The sequence below is a fragment of the Fistularia commersonii genome, chromosome 23 (genome assembly GCF_037954325.1).
Source record: "Fistularia commersonii isolate RoL2024-O1a breed Wild chromosome 23, RoL_Fcom_v1.0, whole genome shotgun sequence".
NCBI lineage: Eukaryota > Metazoa > Chordata > Actinopteri > Syngnathiformes > Fistulariidae > Fistularia > Fistularia commersonii.
Window position 1 is genome coordinate 6,877,301 of NC_141306.1, and position 22,934 is coordinate 6,900,234.

The following is a 22,934-nucleotide window of genomic DNA, read 5'->3' on the forward strand; positions in this document are numbered from 1 at the left end:
GTTTGACAGTAAACAGTTCGAATGGAGATTGTATTTAAAACCGATTGCACAATTTTATGCATTCGCAGCATGTTTCTGAATCCTGTTTTGAGCCAGTCAGCAGGTGCACGGCAAATGTCAAACTCCTCAGCATTCGGACGGTCACTGAGCCTCTCCACCTTATTGCACTTCTCCCCAACACGCTGCTAGTTTCCACTGATACTCACAAGCAAAAACTTCCAGTGTCTTTTTTTTTTTTCCTGACAAGAATCCCTAAGTCAGGAACTTGGAAAGTTCTTGTCAGGCCTATTTGCGTTTGTCCGTCGGTCAGGCCCTCCGCCCCAGACAACAACCCTTCCGTTATTGTTATTCCTGGAGCAGAGGAGGACTTTTTAGAATTCCCTCCTCTTAGCTGCTCCTTTTGACTTTTACACCGTCGGCCCAACCTCACCTTCGCACACTCTCAGATGAATGGACACACACTAGTCCTTTAGTTGTCCTGCTGATGTGATTGGTGGACGTTGTTAAGTGGGAAATCTGAGGAATCAAACTAGCCAGAAGGACCGAATGAGCAGGGTTGGATGGCTCAACACAAGAATAATTCCTAGTTTGTTACTTAACAAAAAACAATTTCATCTTGAGACAAAAGGGCTGTGCAATTGTTTTGTGTCAAGCAGTTTGTAACTCTGTGCCAGAATTTTCTAAGCAATGTGCTAATGATATTTGATGAAACAAAACAATGTAGTGCTTTCAAAAATGTTGAAATTGAATCCACAGCATTTTTGTATTGACAGCTCTTACTTATTTCTTACTATCGATGCTGCTAGATGTGTTATAACCAAACATTGCTTCTGAATTGTTGTGCATATTGAAGGCTATCTAAAAAACAGCTATGTGTGTGTGTTCCCAAAAGGATAATCTAGGATAATGTGGGAATTAAAATCATTTATCTGAATAAGTTCCAATAAAACGGCCTTTGCATGTTTTTATTAAGCATAAATTGCAAATGGAACGTTATTCTGTTGTGAGTTTGGTGAATGTGTTTGTGAAAGTTGGCTGCTAAGCTAACCTTAGCCTGCAGTTATCAGGCTCTAGAGTGTAATGACCTACTGGTCAGAAGTATTTGCATTGGTCGCTGTTTATTAGTCGTTCAGGCTTCTGGGATCTAACTGCATATTTCAGTTGTCTTGACTCGTCATTGAAACATCACATTTCCTCCCACAAATATCCACATTCTCACTTTCCTTCTCTCTCTTTGTGCCGCTTCTTTAGCATTTTTGTAATTTCAGTTAATGTAATGTTGTCTAGCTCTGTGCCCTGAACCCATTGCTCAACACACAGTTACACCCCCAAACTGAACTCTTGATTTTGTTGTGGTGGGGATTTTCTCTGATCGTTTGAAGGTCATCTGGAAACAAAACCCAACTGACTTGTTAATAACTTTCCCCTCTCAAAAGAGCTGCCTGAGTTGCAATCTTATAACAGAAAGACTCAAGAGGGAAGAGATAACGTGTCTGCGAACAGGAAAATCATGGTTGTGCTGATGTCATAGTAAGAAATGATTCATATCACACAAAGAAGTCAATCAAACCTCCAAGAAAACTTGCTTGAATTGTAATGAAATGTTGCGTTTGCTATATATCTACACCCGAAGCTCCACGTTCAGCTGTTGTAGCGCTTGCGTGAACTACGTGAGTGGGACACGAAGGAGTGGGCGGGGGGGGGATGCAAATGAGATGGGATTATTTCTCGAGTGTGTGGGTGGAGTTGTTTGGCTTGTCTCACTGCAGTGTCCCATTTGCCAGACTTTTGAAAACTTGATTGTGTGTGTGTGTGTGTGTGTGTGTGTGTGTGTGTGTGTGTGTGTGTGTGTGTGTGTGTGTGTGTGTGTGTGTGTGTGTGTGTGTTTATCGGGACACTTAAAAAGTTCAGAAAGAAAAGACAGTGGTTTGTCCAGTCATTGCTTAGATTGTCTTCATTTTTAAATACACTTACTTTTTTTTTTAGATCTCTATTTCCGTATTTGTCAACTTGTACATTCGTGTGTGTGTGTGTGTGTGTGTGTGTGTGTGTGTGTGTGTGTGTGTGTGCTTGCTTGCCTGCCTGTCTGTGTCCCTGTGTAGGACAATGCCCTCTGTTTGACAGTATTCAGACCGTGAAATTGCTTTATCCTTGTTAACACTGTGTGTATGTGTGTGAGGGTGTCTGTGTGCGTGTGTGAGTGAGACGGTGATTATGAGTTACTGTAGACATCCATTGGCTGTATTTAATGATTTTCCTGGTGACTGAAACAGCAAAGATTTTCCTGTTCCAAAGTCAGCAGCAGGTTGACAGAATTTTAGAGGCAGTTTCATGCAACAGGTTGCTGAGGCTCTGGGTGACATCCATCTCTGCTCACAAAGCAAAACGTCTATAATTTGGACTCAAACTGCACCTCCACTGCTTGTCTTACTGTTATGCAAAAGATCAGCGGCTCCTTCTTTAGATTTCCCAGCTAGATTGAGGGTCTCTTCAGCTTCTGCTTTTGAGTTAATGTTCCCAGCTCCTCGCTGAGTATTGACTTTGTGAGCTTTGTGAGTGACTTTGTGAGTCTTTAACTCATCTGATTTTCCAGCTCGGTATCCAGAGAGTTAACAGCATCATTTTTTCATTCATGATTTTAATTCACTCACTTAGTGCTGCATGTTGAAATGTGTTTTATATACATTCAATTGGGGGGCTGATAATCCCCCCATAAATTAACCAGAGATACAATTTCTTACAATATGTTTACGTCAGATGTCGACCCTCCATTAAAAAGTGGCGATTTTAAAACCGTAATAAGTTAGAATGTGATGGTCTTCTGTCCAAATTGCTCAGAAGATACCATTTTATGTTACTTAGATCCAGGGATACTTTCATCTCTTTGTGTGCTTAGTATTTTTTGTTTTATCCCACTGCTTTGTCCTCAGCGTGAAAAGTAATTTTTAACCCTTTTAGATGTATGGCTACTTACGAAACATGCGGCTACTATCTCACATAGGCACCACTGTGTTAGTCTGATTTAATGTGAACTATGCACATATATTATAGGCTTGTGACAGGTCAGTGTTGTGTGTGGGTGTGTGTGTTTTCACCTGACATGCTCTCTGGTACCGCTGCCTCACATATCATGGTGAGGAGGGGCCATTGTTCTATTTTGCTGCTGTCATAGATGATTATTTTTTTGTTTGTCTTTTGGTTCACTCATTCTCATTCACACATTTATTGGTCTGACTTACAGCGTATCTTTTGTGCGTTCACTAGAAATTGAAACATTTGCCTGTCACATATGGTGTCTGAATGCTAAGGTCTGAGGAAAGCTGCTGAAAGGGGATTGTGCGTGGTGAGAAATGCTGATGAAGAACGACAGACCAGTCATAAAGGCCATGTTGGTGTCAGATGCTAATGCCATCGCTGCTTGTCTGCCCAAACCATCTCCAGTGCACTCCGTTCTTTTACTTCACACTCTTTTTACTCTAGATTTGCTTAGCTCACTCTGTTTTACAAGGTCCTTTATTCAACAACCCATGTGACTTTCACTTTCACACCCCCAGCTGTTTGAGAGATGTGTTGCAGCTGGGAAGAAATGCCCCGCAACAGGAAGTGACATAACTTTGGCGCTCTAGTACGATGCTCAGTGTGGTCTCCAGGGCTTTGGCATCAGGGAGGAACCACGCTAAGGATGGCGGGATTAAGGTGAGAGAGAGAGGAAAGGAAGAGTGTAGGTGCATTTTTTCCATTGTGGAGAATTCGGCGGGAGAGGAATGCGCTTCACTGCCAGCTAAACTGACAACTCGTTGAATGGCATTAAAAAAAAGAGAGGAAAAAGTGGAGCTTTGCATTGAAGAGCTGAAGGTGTGATTCATGTGGGTAAGGCACACAAATAATGTGCACAATAAAAGCGGTTTTATTTTTCAGAGGGAAGGAAAACAATATATGGGGAAAACCCAGAAGCAGACAGCAGGACGTGTCCAACCTCCTGCATTAATTGGCAGATTTCTACAGCAAGCAAAACATTAACACTTTATGATTCTGAGAAACTGGAAAAGTCATCTGTGTTTCTTTTATTGCTGTGTCTTCACCTCTTTGAGCATCGCGCCAGTCTGCTCTCTTAGACTTGCAGAATACTGCTGTTGTGAGACTTGTAACTAGTCATCGCCTTGCCGTCAGTCACATTTAAAGTTTTACTGTATTTTTTACAGCCGTCCAACCCCCAATTAGAGGTTGACTGATGGCTTTTTTTCCATTTTCTTTTTCTTCCTTTTTTTTAAAAATACTTTTCAGCTTGGATATTAATAGATGTTTAACATCAGTGAGGATGCAGTAAATTCCCCAATTTCCTGCCTAATGTCACGTCAGCAAAAAGTCAAGGTTGCCTTAAAAAAATCAGCAACACTATGTCTTAATCGAGAAGAGTCAGTTCTGAATAACTTTCAAAATGTAGAAAAAAAAAGAAAATCAGTTTGGAAGTAATATCACTGAATAACAAACTGTTAAACAAATCTCCTGTTTGGGTGTGGGCCGGGGTCACAGTTTGACTTCTATGTCTAGTATGTCTTCATATTAGAATCCTGTTTTTTGAATTATGATGTCATATTTTTGAATCTGAAATGTTTGTTGTACGATGCGGTTACACCCCTGCTAACCCCGGAGGAACCACAGTAGATGTTCAATTGTCCTCTCCTGCTCACTGATGAACTTGAAGGTCAGACTTCTTAAGGGGGATTAGGGCAGTCTTCTTCTTTATGTTTGTTCAAAAATCTTTGTTTTTGCCAAAGCTGATGGAGTACTTACACTTTAAATGCACTTAAAAAGTACACTTGCCCTGCCTCTAACTGGGATAACGGTGCTATAAAAGCTGAAATCCAGCTCTTTACTCGTGATGTGAAAACAAGAAGAGTCCAGCAGATTTCATCTTCCATTCTGAATTGGGGATTGATGTTCCCAGAGGCTTAGGTGTGTCAGCATTGCTTGTGTGAGTGGAGTCTTGCAGCCAGCAGCTGAGTGCAGATTCCCATCTCAGCCCAATTTTCACTGTTGTGTTCTTGACCGTTTTGGGAGTGGAGGTTTTGTAATAGCAGTTGAGCCTCATTTTATGGAGTAACACTCTGTTAAGACGCTGTTGGTCACACAAACATCTGTATCATCTGCTGCCAGTAATTACCTCGGCCTTCTCATGGTACCCTCATTTGGTCTCTTCTATACGTAACCATTATTTGTTTAGTTTGGAACTTTTGGCAAGTTTTGTTTGTTTTTCCTCACTCCAAGTAAAAGTGCAAGTCACTTTTAACAGAAAATGATCTAAGTTTACAATAAGCTTACAGTAATGGACAGTGAATATTAAAATAAGACTTTAAAAAATTGCTGGTGTTGCGTACTTCCTTGACGGTACCCTTCCAGGTACGGGGCGCCAGGCGTGGAGTTCACCGGACTACACAGAGACACCACTGCCGTCACACAGATACACTTCCTGCCTGGACAGGTCTGCCCCATGCAAGTACTCTCTGAATATCAAACCTAAAAAAAAAAAAAAAAAAAAAAAGGTTAACCAGGTAGAACCAATTTGTGCTATGACACTGATATCTGTCTTGTTCTGCCGCAGGGACGCATGCTGTCACTCTTGGACGATAACACGATTCATTTATGGGAGCTTGTGGCCGCAGCCCCCAAGGAGGCAGGGGGAATCAAGAAGGAGGGCACGGTCATTCTACAGGAAGTGGGCAGCTACAGCCTCCCAGGAAGACCTGGCATTGAGAGCTGCAGGTACAGTCGCGGATGGATTTGTTTGTTCCCTGGGTTCTGAACCGAAGGTTAAATTATATTCTAAATACAAATCCTTCAAGATGCATTCAAGCACGCTACTTGATAAAATGTGCTCACTTACTTTCTGTCATTTTGACGAGCTTAGTGAGAGACAGGTTTTACCCTCATGGATCAGTAAAGCTTCTACTGCCGTTCCTAAATCACAAGACCAGGACGGAGCAAATTAACAAATCTAAGGACGGAGTGTGAGTCAGGAGTGTCGTAAAATGAATTTCAACTCAAAGCCGCGACAATAGCATGAAATTCACAGTAAAAGTGAGTAACTGCATTGGCATCCAGCGCCACCACTTACAGGTAGTGACAAGGCACTGCTGAACGCAGAGGTTAAACAAGGGTCTATAGAAGGGTACATATATCTTATTGCCATTTAATAGTTTTTTTTTTTTATTTATCTTTTTTGTTTGCAAGGTCTCTGTTTTGTTCCCAGAGGATATTAGAAACCTCTTCAGCTTCCAAACCCTCTTCTTTTTATTTATCGCCCTTTTTAGTTTGGCTGCTCGCTTTTTCCCCCTCTTTTTTGGCAGCCCCTTCGTCTCCAGCCTTTTGGTTACTTTACCTGAGACACACACACACGCACATACTGTCACCTACTTTAACCCACCCACCTGGACCATTAACGAGTCAATCATGGAGTCTTTATTTTCTTGGAAACCATTTTTATTTTACCCTGATGGAATAAGTATTAACGTGTAGAGAAAGGATCAAACTTTTGTGTTGGGCCTGTTGCTGTGGAATCTGAAGAATAAAACTGCTTTTTTTTTTTCCCTGATCACCCCTATTTTCGCTCAAGGGCCTCTTGGCACGTGCAGCTATTGCCCATATGGTAGATCCAGGCCAGGAAGTCTTTTCCTATGAATCCAGATCTTAGTTCCTAGCAATTGTGTCGTTGGTTGTCCTTTAGGGCTCGGTGTCCTTAAAATGTTTTCAATCAGTTCCTTTATTATTTTAGCCATAGAACAGAGATCTGTACTATTCGATGTTCTTCCTGGCAACATTGAATCAATTGCAGTTGCCAGGATTAAATTACATGGTTTTTTTTGTCTTCGTAAATTGAAACATGATGACACTCTCCCTATTGACCTTGCTAGAAATTTCAGCGCTCACTGTTAAATCATTACCAGAATAAAACACACTTCAGCTGCCTAGGGAGGGAAATCCTGTGTGACTACAGTTTTGGTCTTTTCTTCCCAGCATCACTCGAGTGACCGTCCTCCTCCTGCTGAGGTCATGTGACCTGCTCTGCATTGGAACGGAGGGAGGTGCCGTGTATTTTCTGGGACTGCCTACTCTCTTGCTGAAGGACGGCCAAACGCTGCTCCAGGACCAGGTCACACAGAGGTGAGACAGCCAATTCAGTGACTTCATTGTGCAAACAGTCAAACCAAATGTTGTGTTAATTAAAAATAATAAATTGTCCTTAAATTCAAAATTTTTTTTTCAAGTGGGATTGTAAAAAAAAAAAGTGTCATTTACACGTATTTAATTTCCTCCTGAATTTTTTTTTTCAAATTTCAAACCCTAAATGCATGGGTTTACTTCTCCAACATCTCTGGCAAAGCAGATTGGACACACATATCTGTAAGCTAATGTGCTCTGTCAGGGTTGCATTGAACATGTGAATTTACACGATGCTTCATAACCTATTAAGCAGCATAAATACCTCTCTACAAACTATTCAACCCTCTGATGGGTGGAATGTTGTAATAGCATCCTGCATTATTTACTATAATGCCCCTATATATATTTTATCAAAAAAATTCCAAAGGTGTTGTATTAAATTACTAGTTTACATTGATTGTCACTACTTCTTTCACATGCTTTGAGCACTGCGGCTTTAACAATGATGCGGCTAATTTATGGATTTTTTTTAGAGGCGAACGAGGTTCATGATTTTCAAAACATTTCGCCTCGTCACATCGGACCAATGAAATTACCGTGAAATTCTGAGGCTGTTAAATTCCAACACTGGAAAAAAAAACTACTTCAATGGTTTTGGTGCGCAGGAGGAAGATAGTGATCAGCTGGAGTAAGACAAAGCGGGGATAGAAAATACATGGATGGATTGATGGATTTTTCCATGTGTTATTTATTATTAATCTTTTTCATCAGCCGTGTTTACAGGCACTGTTTGGAAAGAAAACATTTCCAGTACGTATTTGTGGATGTTACTGGTATGTATTTAATTAAAAGTAAAAAAAAATGCTTCTTTGTAAATCTCCCATGCTACAACATGGACCCTTGCAGCTTATAGACAAGTGTGGCCTATATATGTACACATATATTTATTTGTTTCTTTTTAGCCCGTGCGGCTTATATTCAGGTGTGCTCAATAGTCTGGAAAATGCGGTATTCTCTGTGCAGCTGAAAACTACCTTTTTTTTTCGTACTACATAACAAATTGTATCTTTATAAAGTTTATAGACATCCATTTTGAACATTTCTAATTCAATCTTGTTAGAAATTCAGTCCATAAAGACTCATGATCTAATCTCAACATTGTCATGAGACTCCAAACACCTTTGAGGTTAAATTGAGTTTCACTTCACCCACCGTAGAATTTACATCTATCTCAATGAAATGTGTTGTGAAGAAATAAAGATTTACTGTGCGTTTTTTATCCAGTTAAACTGTAGCTCCTCTGCTGCATCAGGCCAGGCAGGATCCTCCCAATACTGCAGCATGAAGCTAACCTCTGCCAAAGGGGAGAGAAAGCATTTCTCTCCTCTTCAGTAAAGGGAGGGCCACTAGGATAAAGTGCAAGGTGACCATTTTGAGTTTGAAACAATTGGAATAACTGTCTCTGCACAATCTGATGATTGACACTGAACGTGAGCGAGCGAGCGAGTGAGTGAGTGAGTGTATTTCCTGATCGGTTCTGTGCGTTTACGGTTGGCTTCTGATGGAGTCAGTTGCCCATTATCAGAATCAAAACAAGACCTCAGACCTACTTGTCTTGACCCTGGGACACTGGGTGAGAACACCCTGTTACGGAACACGTGATGACATCAAACATCTGATGAGGACCAAGAAATATCCAAAGTGTAGCAACGCTAGATTGTAGACAGTTATTGCCATACAAATGTTTGGATAATTTTGTCCTGCTCCCTACATGCATGTAGTGTGACATGCAGGGGTGTGCATGCAGTGTATGAGGTGAAGCTGGAGAAAAACACAATGATTTTCTAGTCCATAAAATGCTGCTCCACCGGAGGTTAGTGTTGAGGCTTTGCTGGGGACAAAGTGTGTGCGTGTGTGCGTGTGTGCGTGTGTGTATGTATGTGTGTGTGTGTGAGATGAAAAGGCTTTATTTTGGACGTCATCACATTCTTCGCTGCATGTTGCTGATTCATTGGCCATGTATCATAGTGCTTCTGTTGTGTCTCTCTGCTGTGTGACTGTCCCGTTGTCCAGCCCCTCCATCAGCATGGCCTGTATAGGGAAGTGGGCTGAATGATGCCTAATGAGGTGTGTGTGTGTGTGTGTGTGTATGAAAAAGGGGAGGTTTATACAGTGAGGCTTTGTACCAGCTGCCAAAACACGGTGTTTCAGTCGGGGAACTGTTTGACACACAACACACACACACAGTAGGAATTCCAAAAAGGATACTTAAGGGGATTTCTGAATTTCCTAAAAATACTTGTGAATGGAGACACGAAGACAATGGAATGCTCTGTTAGGAATGTTTCTGCCTCTGCACTTCCGGAGAGGATCTTCCTTGGTGAACCCAAAGCAGCTGGAAGTGTGTGTGTGTGAGTGTGTGTGTGTGTGCGGGGGGGGGCTGGATGACTGATCCCTTGCGATAGCTTTGTTTCATCTGCAGTCCTGAAAGCTGTGGTTCTTGTCTGTTCTCCAAAGTATGTTTGTTCTGCTTCGTGTCTTTTCGCCCCCTTGACTGGTGCCCAACCTCCGTCGTTTCCTACTGTTTTTCATGCCTTTCAATGAGGGAATCCTCTGACATCTCGAGGGTGTGCCCTAGTCCACATTCCTCTCCCGCCTCAGAGGAATGTCTCTCTCACAAGGTGCAGCAGCTCCAGCTGGATGATGTTGTCGTTGCTGTTTTAGCAGATGAGCTCAGATCATAGTTTTTCCATTGAAGAAAAATATGAAAGCACCTAAAGCTTGATGATAGGCCCTTCTTGTTATTGCAGTTTACCTAAGAAATATATTTTACGTGCAAAACTAAATTACATAAAATATGACAAAGAAACTTTCTTCCATAGTGATGTCAATTCATGTCCAGCAAGACAAACTTCACCTTGCACACATAATACAACTCCAATAATGCAAAATGAAACAATTGTTAGATTTTTTCCTACAGTAATCATTTTAGACCTCGCTAGTCTATGATGCTTCATGCAGTCTGTCATAAAAGTTGCTGCAGTGCGTTTCAAAAATTAATGTTTATGCTTGAAACTGCTAATTAGCATGCAGCTTTGGGAGATTAGAGGGTGAGATTATATTTGTAGATGTGTAACAGAAATCCTCATGACAAGGGTGATTTTCAGCTCCGCTCCAGGCAGAAAAAAAAGAGCGAGGCTGATCTAATCACTGCTGTTCGCACCAATCTATATGCACAAAAGTGATGAGCTATTTTTATTTCCTGCGCGTTTATATTGTGCTGGTGATAATCACAAAACACAGGCAATATGTTATTCATATACAATCATGTAATTAAAAATACAAATTTTCATCTTTGCGGTGCTGCTTTCGAGGAATCAGCCTGCAGGCCACCATGGCCATTGTGAATTTCAAAACAGGCAGCACTCATTTTCAGGTAATAGGCAGCAAATAGTCTGGATCCAAGAATCTGCCCATCAGATTAAGTGGTTTTTATTATCAGGCAGATTTTGGTTGGTGATGTGAAGTAAAAAAATGTTTTCCTTTCGTGTTAAAAAAAAAAAAAAAAAAAGACGTTGCATCAGCCTTTTTCATTTTTGTTTTTTTCACTCTTGTTGGTTGCTCTCACTCTTCACTCCAGCCTTGTTCGTGGCAGCAACTACATCCTTACCGGTCTAATATTTTTTTTCCGCAGTCTGCCAGAAGACTACCGCTGTGGCAAATCATTAGGGCCGGTGGAGTCTCTTCAAGAACACCCTCAGCAGCCAGGGAAAGTTCTGATTGGCTACAGCCGAGGCCTGGTGGTCCTATGGGATTTGATTAGCCGGCATGTCGACCAGCTCTTCCTGGGCAAGCAGGTAAGACATTAACAAGTCCTAATATATCTTTTTAACTCTCAATGTTCCCTGAATGAATGTCAGGTATTTACAATAGAGAATGTGAGTCCAGTTGTTCTCTGCAGCTGTTCACCCCCCACTGAGCTCTCCCAAAATTTGCGATTGTCTTATTCTATGCTGGCAACCGTAACTCAATCCCTTAAGCCTTCAGGTGCAAGTGTGTGTATGGAGGACCGGCGGCAGATGTCTTGAAGGGCAATCTATCTTTTGCAGTTGAAAAGCTCAAACTGCCAGAGTAGAGAGACGTCTAACTGTGGATTAATGTGATCGACTGAGTTTACGCTTATTGCTGACACGTCTTTCCAGGGGTTGAAAAAGTTAAGCCTTTTTGGGGTATTGTCAGGATGTCAAATATTGGTGCTGAGCTTTTCCCTCAGTGTAAATGTCTTGGTCATTCACAAAACTCCTGCTAATGAGATTTACGACAAGCTCAAATTTATACCGAGGCGTTCATAAAACCTGCAAGCTCTGCAGTATGAGGTACATGTTGGTTAAATACTTACCTCATCATTTATAGAACTTGGAAACATTATATAAAAAAAAAGCCCCTTATCGACACGCTGTGTGTGTGTGTGTGTGTGTGTGCGTGTGTGCGTGTGTGCGTGTGTGCGTGCGTGCGTGCGTGCGTGCGTGCGTGCGTGCGTGCGTGCGTGCGTGCGTGCGTGCGTGCGTGCGCGCACGTGTGCTAATGTCCGTCCCCCCCCCCGCAGCAGCTGGAGAGCCTGGTGTGGGAACGTTCCGGAAAATTATTTGTCAGTTCCCATAGTGATGGTGGCTACTCTGTGTGGGCTGTTGCCAGCGGCAACACCTATAATTCCCAGCCAGTGTCTTCAACCATTCCATATGGTGAGAAATACACACACACACACACACACACACACACTGTATGGACTGTGGCATGTGGTCACTCCTATCTTATAAGGAACTGATCCCCTGAGCACTGAAATGTAGCACTTTATTTTGCGCGTAATTTGCTTCTGTCAGTGGATCTCAGCCCGAGCTGTTTTCCCACGTCAGCTGTTGGCAGACGTGCTGTGTTAATGAGTGCAGTTTGTGGTTTAACATTATCTTGCATTGTGTGTGTGCTTGTGTGTGCGCACGCATCTGCCGAAAACTTCCTGTAGAGTTGAAGGCAACAATATGTTGTTTCAGCATCTCTTCTCTTTGACACTAATGTCTCACCTCTGAATAGAATTATGTTTTTTTTTTTTTTTTTTTCATAGGGCTGAAACAGTTTGACTTTCTTTTATTAAAAAGAATACAACCAATGTCCTACACAGAGAGTTTACGGCTCTTGTTAATTTCCATCTCTTGTCCCGAGCTGGGCATTTACATGAACACTGTAAACCAACACAACAAAATTTAATTGCGCAACATATTAATAGTAAATAGTACAATGCAATAAAATAGTTGTACACAGTCATAACAAATAACCTTTAAATGACAAATGTGGTAGAACCACATTATGCAGTACATCCAAATTCATACCTGAACAGTCTAAGTTGTCTTGGCAGAAACCGTCACAGAATCGTACTTTTCGATCTGGAGCACATAGACACCACTACCCCAAGCCAAGAACATGAATTACTGGTTTAAATCTTAGCACGATCATAATTTCCACTGGTGTGGTCCATTTCAGACAAAGGCGATGGCTATGCTCGAGTTTCACAAGATTTAAACAAAAAAAAAGGCTTTTTTTTTTTTTTTTCCCCCCCAAAGATTTAGCTTTTTCAGCCCAGTTATTGTTTCAGGGTGGTTGTTTATGGGAGATGGAGACGTTCCCCTCTTTTATGATAACATTATTGAGGGGGCTCTTTTAAATCTTAACACTGTAATGTGCAAAGAATGAAATTTCCAAACCCTTCCCATCAATGTCTTTTAAAAGTATTGGTTTTAAACTTTTCAATAATTCTCTAATGCATTTATTGGCAAAGTAGAGCCCTTTTTTCCCTGTAGTGACAAGGCCGGATCATGGTTATGCAATATTTTCAATTCTGTCATCACTGTAATAAGCATTAGTCCTAAATTTCCACAATTATTATCTATTTTGGATTGGGTTTTGACACGATCTTTTCTTTCCCTTTTTGCTTCTTTGCCTCCCTTGTGTAAAATTGGATTCTGGCTTTCATACATTTCCTAATTAGCTTCTCCTGAAATGTCTTTTTCAGGACCATTTCCCTGCAAAGCAATCAACAAAATCCTGTGGAGGACGACCGAGACAGGGTGAGCAATCCCACCCTTATTTTGTGGCACACTGGTCTTCCCAATGCCTTTTATTACCAGACAGCCTTTGGATCACGGCGCCAGTAATCTTATTTCTAAAATATATATATCTCATTTCATCTTTGTTTTATCTGATTATTTCCAAGTTATTTTTTTCTCCCATTGATTTTGTGTTCCTCTCGTCTTATGTCGAATTTGATCATCAAGAATATTGTTCTCTTCTCTGTGTTTGAGCCCACAGTTGAATTCTCTGCATCGTAAGGAAAAACTAGAACGAACCGTGTCAGAGCCTGACACTGAGACTGATCGTGAGAAAATTCAGATCTGCTGTAGAATAAATGATTTCACATTGTGTTTGTGGTAGAATACAGAACTCTAAATATACTCCAGATGTGAAATCATCCCTTGATTTAAACATATAAAATGAGGTTCTAAGTCAATCTCCTGTTGTTGCTTTCACACTAAGTAATGTATCCTTGAAATCTATAGAAAAATGTAGAGATCGACACGCAGAAGCACATCATTGTATTTGTCGGACGATTTCATGCTACTTAAGAACAAAAGGGGCTGAAGAAGTTCAACAAAGGTCTAAGGTTGTGTCTCGAGCTCCACTCACAGGATGGCAATCGTTCAGGCTGATTGACACGAGTTATATTGAACCTGCCGCTGCTGTTGTGTTGCCCTTCCAGTTCACCAGTGCTGCTCTACAGCGGGGGCATGCCGAGGGCCAGCTACGGCGACCGCCACTGTCTCACCATTCAGCAGGACAAAGAACATGTCACCCTGGACTTCACATCCCGAGTCATTGACTTCTTTACCGTCCAGGGTTCAGAGATGGAGAGAGGTGAGGGTGACCACAGTGTTAACCGCGGCTAACTGATGACCGCTCGCTTCAGTGACATCGCACCACTTTCATTGCAAACATTACAGACATGAGCAGCAGTAGTGAACCAACCTCTGAGTAATCAGAAATTTGTAGATCAAGTGGGGACCAGGAAGAACAAGAGAATGTGGCTCTTCCCCATGAACTCAGATAGCAGTAGCGAGCCGGTGTGGAATTCAAAATTCAGGATTACGAACACATAGAATACTGCTCCCTGTTGGGGTCTGGTTTGAATTGACATGGGTTCGGACAGGAATCCACTTCAAAAGACAAAGCGAGTGTTTAAAACATGTGAACCAGGAATGCGTCCAACTATTCGGGAGCATCTGCTCTTCACGGGCTGGCTTCTCCTCTTTACAGACTTTGACGAGCCATCTGCCGTGGTCGTCTTACTGGAAGAGGAGCTGGTCGTCATTGACCTCCAGACCCCCGGCTGGCCCACAGTGCCGACTCCCTACCTGGCCCCGCTGCACTCCTCCGCAATCACGTGCTCCTGCCACATCTCCAGCGTCCCGCCTAAACTATGGGAGAGGCTGATCAACGCTGGCAAAGCCCAGCAGAGCCGCGAACAAATGCACGGGGTGAGAAAAGACATGCGATGTGTAAGGGGATGATATTTTGTCATTAAGAATTTACTCAATGATGAGGTTATATCGTATGTATTCCTTTTCTTAATTGCGCTATTATAGAAATGTGAAGTTTGAGAGCATAAAAAAAAAAATGTTATTGGATTCATAGAGAAAAGCCACTGGCGCCATGCCTTCGTCCCCCATAGCAACATCAAGAAAAGTTATACTCCTTGCTTTTTTTTTTCTTTTTTTAAAACCCCTTTTTTTCCCGTCATCCTACGATGATATAGGGAATGATAACTAGGAACTGCACTTTCCATAATGACTGAGAAAGTTAAAACAGCATTCGAAATCAGTGTGGTCGCGTTAGCCTGCAATTCAAGCTATTCCAGTCTTCATTTTGACAATAGAGCACTTGTAACCTTTTGCGTTTGTTTGGTTGTTGATAACAGATCCTGTATATACATGAAGATAAAGATAAAGATAAATTGCTTTTAGACAAATAGAGGCAGCATGCCAAGATTAAACCTTGGAATTCAGTATTATTTATCAATTTTTGCCCTGCACAGTAAAATTCAGTCCATAGTATACTGCTGTAGTGCTGGCAGGGGAGGATACCTCTTTATTAAAGTCTGTGTGTGGGCGTGTTCGTTGACAGGAGCTCATCTTTACTTGAGAGAACTCGTGTATCACTTGTCAAATTCAGCGTCAAACCTGCAACGTTTAAGTCTGAGTGCAGATGAACAGACTGCTTCGTCTTGGATTTTATTATAATTTTCTGCAATGTGTTATTTTCATCTCTAAGCTGCTATTTTATGAGCAACCAGAGATTTCTTTTATGGCTCCAAGTAGGATCAGTGGTTATTAGCAGCAGTCAGATTCCTGATTTCCGAATTGATCAAAGTCAGGCAGTTGCAGCAAAGACTGTTTTTTTTTTTTTAAACTCGTAATTTTATTCTGTCTGTGTTTTTTCTGGCAGCTAGACAGCTGTAAGGAAACTAGAAAGAGTTTGAAATTTAACCTGTTGGTAATAACTTTAAAAGCAGGGTTTGGTGTATAAAGGCTTTAAAAGGATTTGTATCTTTGATCAGCTGTTTCATTCATTGTAAATTGCCCCAGAGTCTGTGGGCAGGTCGGTTTGCAAGATCAGATAAGTTGATGCAGAAATAAGTAGTTCTCAGAGCCTGGCGTTTCAGTGATTGATTTTTAACTTTTAATTCCTCTCTCCATCTAGAAATGGCCAATATGTGGAGGGAGAAACCTGGCTCCGCCTCCCAAACAGCAAGAGCTTTTATTGACAGGGTATATACACACACACACACACACACACATTTACACTCATTCGGATCCAGTTTTAGTCATTTTCATGACTCAAATCAATTGCGGTCTAGTCGCATTTGAGTAATCAAATAGTATATGGAATGTGCTTTAAATATCAGTTTCAGCTAAACTCCACAGATATCAACTTCATCTGCATGTGACCTCTCCTTAAAATAGCGAAGGAAGTATTTGTGCGTTATACCACGGCCGCAAACAGCAACCGAACCTTTGACACCGCAGATGTTTGGCAGATCAAGATTGGCGATGAGCAAAGGAAGTGAGACACCTGGAATGAATGAGGAGAAGTTGTCACGAGTTATAAACATCTGACACGGTTGAGGAGAATCAGGAGAAGGAGAGGTGTCATGTGATTATACAGCGATTTAGCAACAGTACCAGTATCTATTGGATAAGTTAGCTTAGAAAGATTAGGAATTATTATAGGAAGTATTTGATATTGTTCAGTTAGTACTTGGGTTTCTGACACAATAACCAGTACTTTACAGTGCTTTAACAGATTAAAAAGACCTCTTTAATTATTTAAAATCTAACTCTATAAGACAAGCTAAGTAAAAGAAAAATTCAGAGAAAAGCTGTTATCTTTGAACTGGAAACACTTCTGTTTGGAGAGTTTTCTCTTTTTTTTTTAAATTCATAGGATACAAACTTTTATTTAACTTTTGTCTTAGCTAACTATAGTCCTCAATGTATCGTTGGATTTTTTTTTTTTTGAGGAGGAGCTTTAGACAAAGTGAAGTCCACTTTGCTTTGTGGTGAAAAACCTCTGACTGGAGAATTTCTTGTTTAATGACTGTGGTTTTTACCTCGATGTAATAATCAGTGTTTTTCCGGTGATTTCTTTTTTTTTTTTTTTTTTTAAAAGATGAAAAGAACAAGATGCTGTGCTGGTTCAGTGTCTGTCCTACTCCATCTGCCCCCGGGCACACTGATGTGCAGTACATGTAGCTCCTGTCAAAAATAGACACGGTGCATATTTGTTGCGGCGAGCTGCTTCTGAAAGGCGCCACGGTGCTCCTGATGAAGGCCTCAGAACCGACATGCATCACGGACACATCCGATCGGCCCGGTTAGAGGCTGTAGAGGCAGATTTCTGATTTGAGACCATAACATCAGGAAGAATGCGAGCATGTAAACAACATGTGTAACCAATGGTGTCAGAGTCTGGAGATGACCAACAACAGCTTGACCACTTGTCAGTCATATATCTGTCAAGTGACTATTTTCCTCTTTTCTAGACACTGTGTCTCCAGTGAAACACTCAAGGGTCCAAGTGCAGAGGTCCTTGAATAGAGAGGCTTTTCACATTTTATCATATTTTCTGTCATTTTCAACTCTATTCTCTTTAAGAATTGCCAATGGATAAGCACACCCCATCACAATATAGATATGATTGACTCAACTATCCATTATGTAACAATGAGCCCACAAGTAACAGTATGAAAGTGGTTATTGCAGTTAATTAGAGCCATTCAAATGTAGCTACCGGTCCCAAAAAACATGATGTTATGACTGACCAGGTCAAATAAAAGTTTGTATTGGAGCTCACACGTCTTCTCGCACATTGAATTGTATTTTTTAACACATTTTATTGTGCCTTTGCAGACATGAAGACGGCACCGTGAGATTCTGGGACGCATCAGGCGTTGCTCTCACGCCGCTTTACAAACTCAGCACTGCTAATGTCTTCCACATTGACTGCGATCCCAGCGACGATCCTCAGGACCCGGGCGATGAAACGGATCTGCAGCAGGAGGAATGGCCTCCCTTCAGGAAGGTCAGAGCCGAGCAGCCACGGGGAGCACAAATAAGAGCGTATTAACGTCTTTCCTCGGGAGATCAGGCACACGTCTTCTTTTACAGGCTGTGGGAATAAAAACAATCTACATGTTACACACTTACCCACACACTCATGCACACACACACACACACACATGCACAATCAGCCCTGCAACACTTCAACAGTGCCCCAATTTTCTCATCAGATTGTTTTCATGTGTTTGGTTTTTCGAAAGGCCCACCCCATTGTTCCTGACATGAAATCTCAAGTCCGAAGCAACCACAGTCTCACTGTTTTTTTTTTTTTTTTGTTTGTTTTTGTTTTTTTTTTTGTTTTTTTTTAGTTTTTTCCCCCTTCAGGAGCATGTAAAGTGTGTTATTTTAGGAAATAGCATTTCATAGACGTGGATAGTGGCTGGGCATTTTTGTTAGAAGCAGGAAGTGCAGATGGAAGTGCTGGATAAACCGCTGAAATCCAAGGCTGGAAACCATTCGGAGTGTTTGGATAGATGTCCAAGATAAGTGTACATTATCTGTGATCTCTGCTCAAGATGACAGGGAAGACAAATAACTGTGGCTTATTTTAAGGATTAATAACGCAGGCTTGTTTTCACTTTTTGGCTGCACCACGGTGGGGTTAGTAACTGTCACCCTGCGGTTAAGCTGTCAATGAGTGTTAAGAAACTGGCAAACACCGGTCGATAGATTAGGTGTTGTTGCTTCCACCTCCTAGGTCTTGTTTTCCTATTCTCCTTTTCTCTCTCTCTTTGCCCCGCCACCCTCCTGGTGTATCCTGTGGTAACAGAGCTGCATGTTCAGGAATGTGGCCCTCATATGGGATGAAGAGTGCTTTTTTTTTCTCTCTCTCTCTCTCTCTCTCTCTCTCTCTGTAATGAAAACCAGACCATCACCCCTGTGTGTGTGTGTGTGTGTGACCAACTTCAAGGGGATTCTATTGGAATTCTGTGTATGCGTGTGATTAATGCGCATGTTTTGCTGAGCGTGTATATGGGGAAAGGGGGCATTGTTCCAACAGAATAAAAGTAGGCGGGCTAATGTCGAAGGGAACCTCAGGAAAGCACTTCGACATCAGTTTACCTCAACGTCGTATTCGCAGTTAGAGGTCACACTTCTCACTAACTGACTGAAGGTAGTTTACTGTAACCAGTTTGTAGCTTCCTCCTTGTTTTGCAAAGAAGATATTAGTCGGGACACTTGAATAGCGGGGTCGCTGCCCTGTCAAAGTGCCTGCATCATGGCCCTCTTGACTCTAGATTCTGTCCCGCAATACGTAATGTGCACACTTAATAGCTACAGTGCGATTTTCATTAAGTGCTAAAGCCTCTGGTTTTCTGTAACTGACTAGCCACACCTGGTTTGCCTGGCAGTTGTAATTTTTTTTTGACTCCTTCATGTCTTTTTCATAACAAGTGTATTCAGGTGTTTCTTAGAAATGAGAATTGTACATTCCTGCTCTGCGTACTGGGGTCGGGGGTGTGTGTTGGGTTGGGGGGCTCACAGCAGGAAAAACATGCTACATAATTACAACCAAAACAAACCAATCAGAGAGGCCATTATTGAGTCCATCACAGCGGCTACGCTTCACTAAGAGCCAGTGGGTTCCTGTCACGGCTGTAGGTAATCGTCTCACTTTGGAAACTCCGGTTACCCTAACGTAGTCTTCGGCCGTGTTGGATGAAAACCCGCCACCTGAAGAGAACAAATGTGGAGCTCATGTAAACACAGAGAGAGCCAGCAGGTTTGGACCGAGGCCTGTCTCTGTGAGGCAGCTCTACCAACCACTGAGCCGCCGTACTAGATTTTAATCCGTAGGACACAGTTCATTCAGCAAGAGCTCGTGCCGCTGTTATTCATTGCCTAACCGATTGGAAAAGATTGAATACACACTCCAAAGACACTTGAATGGGGGAGCCTGAGACCAAGTCAATTTACAATGTGTAATTTCTCTTCGGTGTGTGCAGGTGGGCTGTTTCGACCCGTACAGCGACGATCCGAGGCTGGGAATCCAGAAAATCACTTTGTGCAAATACAGCAATAAGCTGGTGGTGGCTGGGACTGCTGGACAGGTAACGATAGAGTTACTCAAGGAGGAGAAACTGAGAATTCTCAAGTGATGCTGGTGTTTAACCGTTTATACCGTTTAGTACAGTGCTCGTCATTTAAACTGCAATGAAACACCTATGGTGGCTGAATGTGAGGGTTCCCCGTATTTGCTCGTTCCCCCCCAGGTGATGGTGCTGAGTCTGAGCGACGAGTGCTCGGAGCACTCGCTGGACGTGTCGGTGGTGGATCTGCTGCAGGACAGGGAGGGCTTCACCTGGAAAGGCCACGACATCCTGGAGCCACGTCTGAAGCCCGTGACCTTCCCGCCGGGCTTCCAGCCACAGGTGCTGGTGCAGTGTTTGCCGCCGGCCTCAGTCACGGCGGTGGCGCTTCACGCCGAATGGAACCTCATCGCCTTTGGGACGAGTCACGGGTTTGGTCTGTTTGACTACCACCGGCGAAACGCTGTGCTGGCCAGGTAGGAAAACTCTGGCCGTTGCTTTGTTCGACCCGTTTCTTTCCCAGGGTTCCTCTGTCACAGACGTGCACTCAGTAGTAGCTGCTGATGTATGAATCGGAAAGCCCTCGTGACCGCTTGTTAGGGTCGATCTGATGAGTGAGCAAAACGTAGCTGCATGAAATGTAAGACCTCTGCTCTGCTGTGAGAGTAGCAGTGTCTTGGCAGAGATTTCTGGAAAGACATGTGGTTGACTTTACAAAGGTTATTTTTTGAAGCGCAGCTCACCAAAAGACAACTCTTATTAAATCGCCGTCTTACATAAAGAGATTTTATTTCGAGGATGTCCTTCAACTGATGCGAGCGTGTGTCTGTAGGTGCACCCTGCATCCCAACGACTCCTTGGCAATGGAGGGGCCTCTGTCTCGAGTCAAATCCTTGAAAAAGTCTTTAAGACAGAGCTTCAGGCGCATCCGGAAAAGCCGCGTGTCGGGAAAGAAGCGCGCCATCACCACTCCCAGCAGCAAGGTAGATGTCTCCGCGCCTCCGTCCCGCGCAGCCGAGTCCATCTCTGCAGCTTCTGACTCGGCCCATGTGTCGACGCGCAGGTCCAGGAGGCCAATGCCGCCCTCGCAGAGCAGGAGGAGGTGGCTCCCATTCAGCGGAGGATCGAACCTCGGTCAGCAGACGACTCCCTATCCGGAGTGGTCCGCTGTCTCTGCTTCGCGGACACTTACCTGCGTGACGGTCTGCACTTTTACTCGCTGTTTTTATCTTCAGCCTCTGCATTGTTGAACAGGTTTAATGTGGAGATATTGTCGTGTGGTCATTAACTGTGACGTTTATACAAGTGTGTTACCATGGCATATGTCCCAAACAATTTTGTGTGCGTGTCAACCAGGTACACACCACGGTCCCACACTGTGGGCCGGTACCAACTCAGGCAGTGTGTATGCCTACGCCCTGGAGGTCCCCGGCGTTGGCTTGGGCCGTGTGAGTGAGCGAGCCGGCGTGGGGGAAAGCAGTCCGTGTGTGGAGGCGGTCCTGGGTAAAGAGATCCAGCTGATGCACAGGGCGCCCGTGGTGTCCATCTGCGTGCTGGACGGACGGGGAAAGCCGTTACCGGATCCCTACGAAGCTTCTCAAGACCTCGCCATCGCGCCCGACATGGCCAACGCGCACTCAGTGCTCATCGCCTCAGAGGAGCAGCTGAAGGTGAGGAGAATCGACACGCTTATAATTTTAAGGCTCGCTTTGATCAGTAATTCTCAAAATACCCTTCAAGTGTCTTGGTTTCAGCGAGGCTCAGATCTGTGACTGGACAAGCCTGAAGAAAAACACCGTTTGACCTCAGGGTACTTTTCCAAGCCACAAAATGCCCATTGCGATATACAGAGTTGAAATCAAAACATTTTTATAGATGGCTTCTCCCGGCCCTCGGCGTGAACACCATCGTAGGCGTGTGATAACAAGCGTGTGCGCGTGTGTGTGTGTGTCTCTGCCTCTGCCGTGCCGCCAGGTGTTCTCCCTCCCCAAGGTGAGCGCAAAGACAAAGTTCAAACTGACCGCACATGAAGGCTGCCGCGTGAGGAAGGTGGCCCTGGTGGTCTTCAGCTCGGCAGCGCAGGAGGACTACAGCGAGCACACGCTGGTCTGCCTCACCAACCTGGGTGACCTGCATCTCTTCAGCATACCCGGCCTCAGACCTCAGGTACGAGGATCGCCCGGACACGACGGATACTGTCTTTTGTTCAGCTTTGTATTTGATCACGGAGACCGACCGCGTGTTGTCGTGCAACTGATAATAGTGAAAAATTAACATGCGGCGGATTGTTTGAATACACTGAAAAAGATGTAAAAACTCTTTGCTGCGCTTAATGCCCTTAAATGTGGCGTCCGTCTCGTTTTCAGGTTCGCTATGACTGCATCCGCAAAGAGGACATCAGTGGAATTGCTTCCTGTGTCTTCACCAAGACCGGACAGGGTGAGGGTTTTAAAGCCCCTCCGAATAAGTTAAATTACCTGGTAACCTGTCAGGCTGTTGTAGTTCAGGGTCATAGATGTACTGTTAAAAAGCTCTCTGTGACAGAGCTTTTCTGAAGCTTTTCTGTGACAAATGTTCACAGAAATATTTGCTGGGATAATTTAAAAAAAAAATCCAGTGAATTATTGGCATAAAATGTCAATTTTATGGTTAAAATTAATCTAAAGATTATTAACTGGAGTATTCATAATGACTGTCAAAATCCTAACCTGTGACCGAAGGAGGTGAGTGACTATCAGTTCAAGGCAGAGTTTAGTGGGACAAGGTTAGAGTTTACTTTAGTAAATTGTGAAAGAACTACCTTAGAATAACCAAACTAGATGTTGAATGTGGGGAATGTAATAAATTAACAGATCATGGTTTTTATACCCAGGTAAATCCGTGTGTCCACTGGTGCTAAATCTTATTTTTATAAATATACAGCATTTTGACAGTGTGTCTGATGAGCAGGAAAGATAGTAAGGTGTTGATATCAAGAAAGCGGAAATCAATTCATGTAAGGAGTTAGCCTAGCTGGATG

At 43.0% G+C, this 22,934-nt stretch overlaps 1 protein-coding gene across 3 annotated transcripts in view; it reads left to right on the forward strand.

The window, feature by feature from the left end:
- Positions 1-22,934, forward strand: part of llgl1 (LLGL scribble cell polarity complex component 1) — a 39,845-nt gene that overhangs the window by 11,530 nt on the left and 5,381 nt on the right. The window contains exons 3-19 of one of the 3 annotated variants that reach the window (XM_086170370.1): positions 5,401-5,482; positions 5,603-5,763; positions 7,015-7,161; positions 10,856-11,018; positions 11,768-11,903; positions 13,226-13,280; positions 13,970-14,124; positions 14,524-14,765; positions 15,967-16,034; positions 17,676-17,847; positions 19,832-19,936; positions 20,099-20,391; positions 20,748-20,898; positions 20,979-21,117; positions 21,272-21,585; positions 21,890-22,081; positions 22,282-22,354. In XM_086170370.1, the coding sequence (XP_086026496.1) occupies positions 5,401-5,482; positions 5,603-5,763; positions 7,015-7,161; positions 10,856-11,018; positions 11,768-11,903; positions 13,226-13,280; positions 13,970-14,124; positions 14,524-14,765; positions 15,967-16,034; positions 17,676-17,847; positions 19,832-19,936; positions 20,099-20,391; positions 20,748-20,898; positions 20,979-21,117; positions 21,272-21,585; positions 21,890-22,081; positions 22,282-22,354 (2,648 nt within the window). The other 2 variants (XM_086170368.1, XM_086170369.1) reach the window with 2 other exon arrangements.